We start from the raw sequence: 13,833 nt of genomic DNA on the forward strand, positions 1-13,833 counted from the left end.
TGCTACTGTTACCGTCTGGAGTTGCAAGCCCTTATTGCCTTTCATTCAGCAGCTTGTGTTGTTCTCCAGGAACCTCATTTTACTGATGATGCTCACTTACTGACCTAACGTGGGTTCTGTGCTTTCTTCCAGAAGTGGGTTGGCCCTTTGAGGGCTTCCAGTAGTGTTAGCACCTTGATCAATACAGATGTTGTTAGTACGTACCAGATTGGAAGCAGTTGCCATCAGGATCCACTTGGACTCTGCAGTCATGGTTTGCAATCTGTATCTCCCTCTTGAGAGGCCATCTACATCTACTGCCCTAACTGCCCTCCTTCAGCAACTCTGCCCTCCCCTCCTGCATCTTGGGGATTTTAATGCCCATCACCCTTTGTGGTGCAGTCCTTTTTCCTCTACTTGGGGGTCCTCATTGACCAGTTTCTTGCGAACCAAGACCTGTGCCTTCTTAGTGATGTTCCCCTACTGATTTCAGTGCTGACAAGACACTTTCTTTGACATTTCACTCTCATCTCCTCCACTTCTTCCTTGCTTCCCTCCTCCTTTCTATCCATCCTTGCTTGCACTGGACAGTACATGAAGACATCGGTGATAGTGACCACTCCCTGTTGATTCCCTCATTCCGTTCCCACCTCCTGATGATGGGGTTTCCCGGCTGTGCTTTTCCATCAAGCTGATTGGCCTCTGTATACCTGTCAGGTCGAGTTCACACCTTCTTTGTCAGGTTGTAGTGATGAAGTCATCTGTGATCTGTTTGAGAAGATATTCTGCACTTCCAGCATTGCCTTCTCCCACTTGACATGTCCTGTTCGCTGTCAGCCAGTTCTGTGGTAGATCATGGCCTTTGCCACTGCTGTCCGTCTTCATTGTTGCGCTTTGCAACGTATTAAGTGCCACTCTTGCTCTGCCGGTCTTAAACATCTTCACGGCAAAGCCCATTACTTAATCATACAGAACAAGCGAGTATGTTGGGAATGCTATGTCTCGTCTAGGTTCTTCTGTCCCTTCGTCACGAGTGTGGACTATACTCTGCACTATCCAAGATTGTCAGTGGAAACCTTCCACATAGCCTTTGTACAGATCTGTCAGTTCTACTGGAACATCTCGTAACCCATTTTGCGATGACATCTGTGTCAGCTTCCAGTCCAACCACTTTCTTCCTCCAGAAACAGCAGGCTGAAGCTTCCCACTTACATTTTATCCCTTGTCAGGCAGAATCCTACAGTGAACCTTCTACAGAATGGGAGCTGCTTTGGCCCTCACCTCTTTCCACAATTCAGCTCTTGGCCCTGATTCCAGCCATATCCAATTGCTTCAACAACTCAGTCCTCTTCAATCACAGTATCTCCTTCGAGTGTATTTATCTCTAAGGCATTTTCCCCTCTCAATGGAGAGAGAGGGTTGTGGTTCCTGCCCGTGAGTCTGTCAAGGATCCATCATCCTTTGATAGTTACTGGCATTTGATAGTTCCTGGCCTAGCCAATGCCCCCTGCAAGTTACTAAAATGGATGGTAGCTTGTTGGCTCAGTTGGGTCCTTGAATCATGGGCCTTTTATCTCCTTACCTGTGCAGCTTTTGGGAGGGACAGTCTCCAGTCAATCATCTGCTTCAGTTGGAAATCACAGTTTGGCAGGGCTTCTCTCAGCACCACCATCTTGTCACAGATTTCTTCGAAGGTGACTTTAATTTACCCTCAGTATGCTGGCAAAGTGTAACTCAGGAAGTACGCGTAAAACATAATCCAAAATTGTCCTAAATGGATTCTCTGAAAATTATTTCAAGCAGTAAGTTCATGAACCTAAGTGAATAGTAAATCGTTGTGAAAAAAACACTTGATCTTCTCCCAACAATAATCCTGAGCTAATAACTAGCATCAAAACAGATCCAAGGATTAGTGAACACAGGGTTGTTGTAATGAAATTGATTATTGTAGCCCACACTCCAAAGATAAACAAAAAATACACCTATTCGAAAAACCATATAAAAATTTACTTGATGTCTTCCTGAGAAACAATCTCCACTCCTTCCAAATTAACAATTTAGGTGTAGACTAGATGCATCTTGAATTCAGAGAAATATTTTTTACAGCAATTGAGAGATTTATACCAAATAAATTAACAAACGATGGAGCTGGTCCCCCTTAGTACACAAAACTGGTCAGAACACTATTGCAGAAACAAATAAAAAAGAATGCCAAATTTAAATGAACACAAAATCTCCAAGATTAGTGATCTTTTTACAGAAGCTCAAAATTTAGCACAGACTTCAATGCAAGATGCTGATAATAGTGTTGCTGGTTATATGTAAATTATGCTAGCATCCAGACACAATCAGTGCATTCTCTGCACAATAGCAATGGAAATACTATCGAAGACAGTGCTGCCAAAGCAGAGTTACTGAAAACATCCCCCAGGCTGTGGCTAAGCCATGTCTTCACAATATCCTTTGTTTCGGGAGTGCTAGTTCTGCAAGGTTCGCAGGAGAGCTTCTGTAAGATTTGAAAGGTAGGAGATGAGGTACTAGCAGAAGTAAAGCTGTGGTGACGGGGCGTGAGTCATCCTTGGTTAGCTCAGTTGGTAGAGCACTTGCCCGCGAAAGGCAAAGGTCCCGAGTTTGAGTCTCAGTCCGGCACAGTTTTAATCTGCCAGGAAGTTTCAGAGTTACTAAACACTGCCTTCTAAAATTTGTTCATGAAAGAAGACGAAGTAAGTATCCCAGCAATCAAATCAAGAACAGCTGCCAACATAAGTAATATAGAAGTAGATACCCTCGGAGTAGTGAAGCAAATTAAATCATTTAATAGAAGCAAGCCTACCAGTCCAGACTGTATAAGAATTAGGTTCCTCTCGGAATATGCTGATGCTATAGCTCATATATAGTCACTCAATGGAAGATCGGTACCCAAAGACTGGGAAGTTGCTCAGGTCATACCAATATTCAAGAAAGGTAGCAGGAGTAATCCACTAAATTATAGTTCCATATCATTAACATCGATATGAAGCAGAATTCTGGAACATGTTGTATAGTGTTCGAACATTATGAATTACATCAAAGAAAGCGGTCTATTGACACACAGTCAACTTGGGTTTAGAAAACATAATTCTTGTGAAACACAACTAACTCTTTACTCACACGTTTATTGAGAGCTATTGACAAGGGATGTCAAATTGATTCTGTATTTTAAGATTTCCAGAAGGCTTTTGATACTGTACTACACAAGCGGCTTGTAGTGAAATTGTGTGTTTATGGAATATTGTCTCAGCTATGTGACCGGATTCATCATTTTCTGTCAGGAAGGTCACAGTTCACAGTAATTGATGGAAAGTCATAGAGTAAAACAAAAGTGATTTCTGGCATTCCCCAAGGTATTTTTATAAATCCTCTGCTGTTCGTTATCTGAACATTCATCTCAGTTTGTATGCAGATGATACTGTTGTTTATTGTCTATGAAAGTCATCAGAATATCAAAACAAATTCCAAAACTATATAGAAAATGTATATCATTGGTGAGAAAATTGGCAGTTGACTCTAAATAATGAAAAGTGTGAAGTCATCCATATCAGTGCTAAACAAGATCCATTAAACTTCAGTTTACATGATAAATCAATCAAATCTGAAGGCCATAAATTCAATTAAATACATAGGAATTACAATTATGAACAACTTAAATTTGGAAGAACACACAAAAAATGTTGTGGGGAAGGTTAACCAAAGACTTTGTTTTATCATCTAAACACTTAGAAAATGTAACAGACCTACTAAAGAGACTGCCTGGACTAAACTTGTCTGTCCTCCTTTTGGAGTACTGCTGTATGATCTGGGATCTTTCCCAGATAGAACTAACAGAAAATGTTGAGAAAGTTCAAAGAAGAGCAGCACGTTTAGTATTATCAGGAAATAGGGTAGAGATTGTCATGGACAAGATACAGGAGTTGGGGCGGACATAATTAAAACAAAGTAGTTTTTTGTTGTGGCAGGATGTTCTCATGATATTTAGCACCAGCTTTCTCCTCTGAAAATGAAAATATTTTGTTGGAGCTAACATACACATGGAGAAAAGATCATCGTAATAAAATAAGGGAAATCAGAGCTCGCGTGGGAAGATATAGGGGTTCATTTTTATTGAGCAATGTTCGAGATTGGAATAATAGATCATTATTGTTAAGGTGGTTCGATAACCGTATGCCAGGCACTTAAGAGTGATTTGCAGAGCATCGATGTAGATGTAGATCTTCATAAGGCCTGTGACGCGGATTGGCACCATCATATCCTCCTTACGCTCCATGAGTGGGATCTCAATGCTCCCTCCCAGTTTTTATTTGCCAGTTCTCTCTCTCTCTCTCTCTCTCTCTCTCTTTTCTCCAAAGTTTTAAAACATAAAATACATAACTAGAATACAGTATTTTCAAAAGGTGGGCATAAAGTACATCCCCTCACCCTTGGTATTGCGAGGGTTAATTTAAAAATGTGTCTGATATTGTTAGGAATTACACCTATATCAGTGATAGACATAAAATTGTGTAACATCGTTTTGATGAAACAACATACAGGCAGGATAGGAAACATAATGGTGCTTACAAACGCTAAGTTGACACTGTTAATTGACACATAGATAATAAGTAAAACACACACAGGTTTATCATAAAAATTCACAGTAAATGCCTTGGATAAAGCTGCTGTCACAGTGCCATCACTTAGACATTGGCACAGTGGTTGAGTAAGTCTAGTTAAATGAGAATTTGAATTGGAGTAAGACTTTTCTTTAGTAAAAACGTATCATTTGGTTGTAATGGGAAAAAGGGGGGGGGGGAGATGGGGGAACTACACATTGCAGGTGTCAGATGTGTGTTGATCTATGAGGTGCCAGCACATTCTCAGCTTATAAAATGGCAACATTGCACTGTTTAAAGCTATGGAACTCTCCAGCTTTGGTTTCCTTGCTGCATGCATACCAGTGGTGGTATTAAAGGACCCCACCAGGTTATCAAACCATCCAGTGACTGTATGCACAAGTAAAAGATATGTTGTCAGAATAAATACAGAACACTAAACAACAGTGTGCCTCAAACAAAACAATGAAAAACTCATTTTCAGATGGGCCTATAGCGTCCATTAGATCAGTGAATGAGTTACAATTTCCTGCTGCATAAAATAGGAAAATATTTAATATGTCATTCACAATTAAGAAAATTTCAGTATAGAAACAGGTTACTGTCTCCAGGCACTTGGGCGTGATTGCATCTGATATTGACGTGAGCAGTAATAAGCTCAGTTGGTGGTGGTGGTGGTGGTGGTGGTGGTGGTGGTGGTGGTGGTGGTGGCAGCAGCAGCAGCGGCGGTGTTGGTAAGGAGAAGGTATAGGGTAGGGGGGTGAGGGATGGGTGTGGGGTAAGGTGCTTTTGTCCTACCTATGGGAGTGTGCAGAAATGGGGTGGACAGGAGAGGACTGCTAGGTGAAGCATTGGAGGCTGTGCCATCTGGGAAGGAAGGAAGGAAGGAAGGAAGGAGGGAGGGGAGGGGAGTGGAGTGGAGTGGAGTGGAGGGGCAAAGAGTTTGACACTATAATAACAAAAATAATAAATAATATCACTACTTGTTTCCCTAGCAATAATTTAAGGAGTGTTCTTACATTCCTATGTAGCCACACCTTTGTAAATCACGACATATTTCGAATAAACAGCGTACTTTACACCAGGTTCTGACACAATGGCAAACATTTAATAACAGGCTGTTGACATCCTTCAAACATAAACTCGGATATCAGACAGTACATCACTGTTCAGAACCAACGAGCTGTGTTGGACCATGCACTTCACCCAAATTTTGTCATCTTTTGTTAAGAGTGCCCCATCGCATCTGCAACACTGTGACCTTGCTGTGCCCTTGAGTGATTTATGCAGTGTCTATCTACGTATTTGAAAAGAACAGTAAACTTCTACTTTGAGAAAACTTTAGATTTAAACAGAAGTCTCTCACAAACTTAAACCACATGTAAATATGGTAGGATTATCTCTTAACTATTGTATCTTTTCCATGGCATTTAGTGAAAAACTAGGGTATTGTTTTATGAAGGAACAATGTTTAACACTTCATGTCCTATTGTTACCTTTAAATTTCTCTCTGATATCCAATGTTTCATACTAAAGCACCGTGCTGAGTCAGGAACTAAGACTAATTCACCTTGAGAAGTTTCCTTTTGAAAATGAGTAGTTTTCTTACTACTTCCGATCACTAGTCCTGAATAGACAGAATATTGAAAATAATTCTGTTCATTTCACTTGAAAGAATCAGTTAGTTTACCTTCGGATAAAGTGTGTCATTTCACAAGAACTTCAGCAAATCAGTTTTCTCAGTGAACACTTTACATAGCTTTTCAAATGAAAATGAAGGTAGTCGTTCTTCCCTGTCTAGTTTATTTTAGTCTTGGTAAACTAAACAAATGACTGTAATAATGTACTGCAACAGTGCGACCCACCAAAGTTGTGTGTGTCCACATTCTTGCATAAATATACAACACTAAACATTACATTAAATGCAGTTACTTTTATGCTTAATAATCATTGTTTTTAAGGTAGGATTTAAGCAAAGTAAATTAAAGGTACTTAAAATAAAAACTTTACGCTTTAAAATTAAACTGTTACTGTATTAACTCAAAAAAACACTTTCACCACGGTTATTTTCAACATTAGTTTGGTTTTCCTTTGAAAACTTAATCACAAAATACAACTTCGGTAGCTTTGCTTGCCTGAAGCAGTGCAGTTAAGAATTTGGAGCATAATTGTTTATGGTTTATTCATATCTCTGAATAATTCAATAGACCATTATGTCTGCATTTTGGAAACCATTCTTGATGTGCTATGATGTAATTCTTGCACCATCTTATTTTTGTCTGGAAATATCTTTCATCCACTACTACAATTTACCAAAGACTTACTACTATGAAATAACTAATTAACCCCTTCAACCCTAAATTGCACCAATGTTACCACAAAATATTCAACATTTAAACAAAATATTCAAAACTTGAAGAGTGCACCATTACATGGCTACACATAACCACTGCTTGATGGTTACTTCTCATTTCAGTCTGTCTTCTGTTCTCATTTTTCCAAGTAAATGTGTTCCAGCAATGAAACATGACAAGGCCACCTGTCAACCCCTATATTGACACTTGTCATTTGTGTGTGGCTCTGTGCACTTCTCCTGTATAAAAGGCATTTCCAGGCATGGAAAGATGCCAGGGAAAAACTCGCCAGCTTACTGGCCTAATGGCTTTCCTATTTCACTACTGAATACCACTCTTTCCAACACATTATTAATTCATCAGGAGGTCCTCAGACTTTACAGAAATGTTTCATTTAGTTATTTAATTAAGTGACAGGAAATAAATGTTTGATTGCTAATCACAACAAATTTTTACAACCTTTCTGCAACATCTTCATCCCCTTCTGCATATTCAAATAATCATTAATAAAATCACGAAGAAAATATTGGCAGCACACTACATAAGTGTAACTGTAACATTGTTCCGTTACAAGCAGTTATTCATTCAAGTTGAGGAGAATAATCCAACAAACAGCTTTAAAAAACACCAGCTTCATATGTAGATTGGTTTCAGAAAATTTGTACACTCCTGTATGATTGAACATTATGACTCCACACCACACACAAGATTGTCTTTGTCAAAAGCTCTCAGAACTTGCCTCATGTTGTGGTTGGCACCCAACCAGGATGCGAAAGCCATGCAGTACATCGAAACTACATTTAGGTTTGTGATGTGTTGCATGGCATGTAGCAGTGCTGCTTAGAGAAAAATATTTACGAGTAGTGTGCAGGACTGTTCAGATTAAACCCATGACCTTAGAACTCAATTGTTTCATAATATCCATTAGTAAATTCAGTACTGAAATTATCAATATTTTTACCCTGATTCCAATATAAGACAATAACATTGTAATTACTCTGTCCTGGATTTTCCGTTGTTTGATTCATATATATTTCAGTCATAATTAATGTGTTTTTGTCTACCGTTTACTAAATTATTACCAAATGTTGTCACAGTAACTTTCTTTTCCCCAAAAGTAAAAAGCACCAGAAGACAAGAAACATGTTAAATATGATATATCGGCTGCTATACAAATATAATCAACATTTCATTGCAGCACTAAATCACTTATTGCAGACATCAAAATGAAACATGATGGATGTTTCTAAAACATAGTTGCAGGTTAATGCTAAAAGGAGGTTAATTCAAAAGGTCTCAGATCATTTTGAACAGTCATTGAAAAGTAATGATTGACAGAAGCCTTATTGTAGAATAATCTTTGTTGATGTTCTTTATGTTTTAAGGACGTATGACATTGACAATGTCCACAAAACATTTAAATGAAATACATAGCTCTTACGTATGTAAACGTTTATGGGAAAGAAAAACAAAAAAAGGAAACACACCGAAATTTCCAACCATTTGAGGCAAAGTGTATTTAAGTAGTTCTAAGTTCTAGGGGACTGATTACCGTAGATGTCAAGTCCCATAATGCTCAGAGCCTTATAAAAAAATTGTTGTTGTTGTCTTCAGTCCTGAGACTGGTTTGATGCTGCTCTCCATGCTACTCTATCCTGTGCAAGCTTCTTCATCTCCCAGTACCTACTGCAACCTACATCCTTCTGGATATGCTTAGTGTATTCATCTCCTGGTCTCCCTCTACGATTTTTACCCTCCACGCTGCCCTCCAATGCTGAATTTGTGATCCCTTGATGCCTCAAAACATGTCCTACCAACCAATCCCTTCTTCTGGTCCAGTTGTCCCACAAACTTCTCTTCTCCCCAATCCTATTCAATACTTCCACATTAGTTATGTGATCTACCCATCTAATCTTCAGCATTCTTCTGTAGCACCACATTTCGAAAGTTTCTATTCTCTTCTTGTCCAAACTATTTATCGTCCATGTTTCACTTCCATACATGGCTACACTCGATACAAATACTTTCAGAAACGACTTCCTGACACTTAAATCTATACTCGATGTTAGCAAATTTCTCTTCTTCAGAAACACTTTCCTTACCATTGCCAGTCTACATTTTATATCCTCTCTACTTCGACCATCATCAGTTATTTTACTTCCTAAATAGCAAAACTCCTTTACTACTATAACTGTTTCATTTCTAATCTGATTCCCTCAGCATCACCCGATTTAATTTGACTACATTCCATTATCCCCGTTTTGCTTTTGTTGATGTCCATCTTATATCCTCCTTTCAAGACACTGTCCATTCCGTTCAACTGCTCTTCCAAGTCCTTTGCCGCCTCTGACAGAATTACAATGTCATCGGCGAACCTCAAAGTTTTTACTTCTTCTCCATGAATTATAATACCTACTCCGAATTTTTCTTTTGTTTCCTTTACTGCTTGCTTAATATACAGATTGAATAACATCGGGGAGAGGCTACAACCCTGTCTCACTCCTTTCCCAACCACTGCTTCCCTTTCATGCCCCTCGACTCTTATGACTGCCATCTGGTTTCTGTACAAATTGTAAATAGCCTTTCGCTCCCTGTATTTTGCCCCTGCCACCTTCGGAATTTGAAAGAGAGTATTCCAGTCAACATTGTCAAAAGCTTTCTCCAAGTCTACAAATGCTAGAAACGTACATTTGCCTTTCCTTAATCTTTCTTGTAAGATAAGTCGTAAGGTCAGTATTACCTCACGTGTTCCAACATTTCTACGGAATCCTAACTGATACTCCCCGAGGTCCGCATCTACCAGTTTTTCCATTCGTCTGTAAAGAATTCGCGTTAGTATTTTGCAGCTGTGACTTGTTAAACTGATAGTTCGGTAATTTTCACATCTGTCAGCACCTGCTTTCTTTGGGAATTTCGCCTGTCTCATACATCTTGCTCACCAGCTGGTAGAGTTTTGTCAGGATTGGCTCTCCCAAGGCCATCAGTACTAATTTAATATTGTCTACTCCGGGGGCCTTGTTTCGACTCAGGTCTTTCAGTGCTGTGTCAAACTCTTCACACAGTATCGTATCTCCCATTTCATCTTCTTCTACATCCTCTTTCATTGCCATAATATTGTCCTCAAGTACATCGCCCTTGTATAGACCCTCTATATACTCCTTCCACCTTTCTGCTTTCCCTTCTTTGCTTAGAACTGGGTTTCCATCTGAGCTCTTAATATTCATACAAGTGTTCCTCTTTTCTCCAAAGGTCTCTTTAATTTTCCTGTAGGCAGTATCTATCCTACCCCTAGTGAGATAAGCTTCTACATCCTTACATTTGTCCTCTAGCCATCTCTGCTTAGCCGTTTTGCACTTCCTTTCGATCTCATTTTTGAGACATTTGTATTCCTTTTTGCCTGCTTCATTTACTGCATTTTTATATTTTCTCCTTTCATCAATTAAATTCAATATTTCTTCTGTTACCCAAGGATTTTTACTAGCCCTCGTCCTTTTACCTACTTGATCCTCTGCTGCCTTCACGACTTCATCCCTCAGAGCTACCCATTCTTCTTCTACTGTGTTTCTTTCCCCCATTCCTGTCAATTGTTCCCTTATGCTCTCCTTGAAACTCTGTACAACCTCTGGTTCTTTCAGCTTATTCAGATCCCATGTCCTTAAATTCCCACCTTTTTGTAGTTTCTTCAGTTTTAACCTACAGTTCATAACCAATAGATTGTGGTCAGAGTCCACATGTGCCCCTGGAAATGTCCTACAATTTAAAACCTGATTCCTAAATTCTGCCTTACCATTATATAATCTATCTGATACCTATTAGTATCTCCAGGATTCTTCCATGTATACAACCTTCTTTTATATAAAAAAATATACAATTGAAAAAACATTCTTCAAAGAATATAAATACTTCTGAAAAATGCGTCTCGTGTGTTCTCTACTAATGATGCCTGGAATAAAGCATCGAAAGCCAGTGTGCTAAAGAAATAGCTATTACTTAAAATACTTTTGAGTAATGCTACTAAAACTGAACATGTGTTGAACACTGCAATATGTGCAAGTGTTTCTTCAGTTTCACTTAAGGTCACTTAACATACAGAGAATCAGGAAGACTGCTTATTTGAAATTTTTTGTAATTTGTTTTGGTTTCTTACATGTTTGGCTAATATTTTATCAACAGTACCAAGATTTACAACATACCTCTTATAATTTGCAGGTTTTGACCAACAAACGCCTCGGAACAGTGAGTTATTTCCAGTAGACAACCGTGAACGTCCATTCAAGTGTGACTACTGCAATGCCAGTTTTCGGAAATCAAATCAGTTGAAGAGGCATAATCATAAGCATACTGGCGAGAAGGCCTTCAAATGTGACATCTGTGATAAGTAAGCATGAGTTAATCAGCTTATACCACAATCACATTAGTTTTGTGTGTTATGTTTAGACTTTTACTCTTTTTTGTGTAGTTTTGTCCTATAAATCAGTTTCAACAGTAGTGGGTATCTGTGGCACATAGATAAATCTGATTCATGGGGAGAAAAGTATTCCGACAATTCTGCTTCCAGTTAGGTTAGACAGGGAAGGTATATAACACACACACTTGTTACTTGCATTGGAGATAAAATGAACTGGACAGTGAATACTAAATATCCCTCTTAATGAATGTTATCCACTTTCAGAGCAACATCTTACTGATAGACATCAATACAACAAGGCAAGTATTAGGTTCTACAGGAAGTAGGTGCTTTGCGTTGAACACACCTCGTGGTAAAAAGTACCATATTTAATGAAATATCTGAATTGTTTTCTGGCAGTAGATCCTAAATGCTGTTATTTTAGTATCAGTATCTCAAGATCCTTCATGTGATACTACTCTGTGAACCAGAGACCAATTGCACCATCTGGCCACTATTTTTGTATGTCCCCATTGTGGTAAGGTGGCAATGGTCAAACTTCTCATTTCTTGTTCAGTACAACACTAGTGCATATCATTTTTAGTCTTTTGAAAGAACTATCATAGTAGATGTTAAAAAAATAGTTTCAAAAACTCCCAGATGTTGAATAAAACTAATCAGAGTAATTTAAAAAGCATTTGTTTTAGAAAGAATGAGAGAGTATTATGTTCAGATGGAAGTGATTTTAGATCAGGGTTCTAGCAAAATATTATCTTTTACGAAGCTCATATTTCAAACATAGTAGAGAATAACTAAACAAGTTGTTATTCAAATTTTTGCCACAAATGAAAAGACATACTTGAATAATAGATTTTTTGTGAAATTACACACTCAAATGTGAGCACCAAGCTCAACAGCAATCTTTTTGTGCTTTCATTCGGAAACAATAAAATTCACTATCATTCTGTGTCGAAAACAATTAGGTCCAAATTAAGTTCCCATATAGAACGTTTTGTCTGTATGCATAAAACTATTTACAGAAGTAGCAACTAGAAACATTAAGATGAAACTGAGTAAGAGAGAAATTTTTAACAGTGAGCTCATAAGATTTTGTCTTCAAGTGAATTTATAAATATGCTGGGAAAAGTAAGCTATAATGTTTCTGAATAAAAAATTTAAATTCTGTCACTCTATACAGTTGGATGTGTATAATGATCCAAAAGAGATAAGCAGCTATGAAACTGCACAACCTTCCAGTTGCCTGGACATGTGTAGAATATGGTTTTCCAATGTAAAGTGTGGCTCATTTCTCTGCCATTTGTATGGAAAGGAGAACACAGTGATGTTGGCGGTCTGTAGATGTGAAACTACAGATGACAGAATGTTCTAATCTTTGCTTTAATGCAGAGAATTTAATTTGAGAAAATTATTATTTAGTTATGATTTGAAATTGTTTCAGTTTACCAAAAAGATATTATCATTACTGAAAATGATATTGAATGTAAGGGAATGTGTCTACTACAGGAGAGTTTGCTAATGTAAGAGAGCTAGATCCTGAGTGGAGTGAGTGCTGAGCTTCACTGGGAGGTATCAGAACTTAGCACTCACAGTGCCTGAGGGATAGAGCAGTGACGAGAAGACCATTGTGGAATTGGATGTTGTCATGAATACATAATTTTAAAAATGTTGAATTTCAAATTTTTTTGAGTCTATGTGCCTGTAGTGCTTTAATATCTGAAGTCGAGTATCTTTTGCGACAATGATCATTTGATTGTATTCCTCACAAAGTACTGTTTCATTCACCACGATGAATTGTCCTTCAAACCAAACAGTGTAAGTATGAGGCTAGGTTTCTAGCATAAGAGGACTTATTCCTAATATGCTAGACTATGGTGATCCCTACACACAATAGTATCCCATATTAGAAGATGCTATCTCATATTAGGGTGACTTCATCTTGCCACCATAGCAGATGGATTCAGACTCGGATTGTTACTAAGTGGTTTGACAATTATGTGTAGTTTTTGAATTCATCTGGTAATGATCCTGTTGTGCTAATACTTGATGGGCATCATATCACAAAGTCAGGAAAAAACCTTACCAGCATCATCTTTTTATCACCCCATTCCTCATATAAAATACAGCCTCTTGTGTGGATTTCATTATCCCCAAGGAATAAAAATAACCAAGGTCAAGTGGCAACCTCATTTTTGAGTATGAGGTTAGTTGGAGTGGTCTGCTTCAGAGCAATAACAATGGAAAATGTTACAAAAGGCTTCTGAGGAACAGGATTCTTTCCATGTGACAGGCATATACTAAGTCCAAATGACTTTGCAGTACACAAGGAGTTTGACATACAAGATGCAAATAACAGAATAAATGCAAGAGCAAATTTCATCCAGCTAGCAACCAAATCGGCAAGCCACATCTGAATCTGTTTAGCTAACATTATTTTTGTACGGGGAATGTCTGAAACAATTCAGAT

The 13,833-nt window shown here is 38.2% G+C and overlaps 1 protein-coding gene across 2 annotated transcripts in view; it reads left to right on the forward strand.

Annotated features, from left to right (window-relative positions):
* Positions 1-13,833, forward strand: part of LOC126339177 (zinc finger protein 236-like) — a 216,534-nt gene that overhangs the window by 101,933 nt on the left and 100,768 nt on the right. For both annotated transcript variants that reach the window (XM_050001610.1, XM_050001609.1), the window contains exon 16: positions 11,171-11,339. In XM_050001610.1, the coding sequence (XP_049857567.1) occupies positions 11,171-11,339 (169 nt within the window). The remainder of the gene's footprint in view (positions 1-11,170; positions 11,340-13,833) is intronic.

The sequence above is a fragment of the Schistocerca gregaria genome, chromosome 1 (genome assembly GCF_023897955.1).
Source record: "Schistocerca gregaria isolate iqSchGreg1 chromosome 1, iqSchGreg1.2, whole genome shotgun sequence".
In the NCBI taxonomy this organism is placed as follows: Eukaryota; Metazoa; Arthropoda; class Insecta; order Orthoptera; family Acrididae; genus Schistocerca; species Schistocerca gregaria.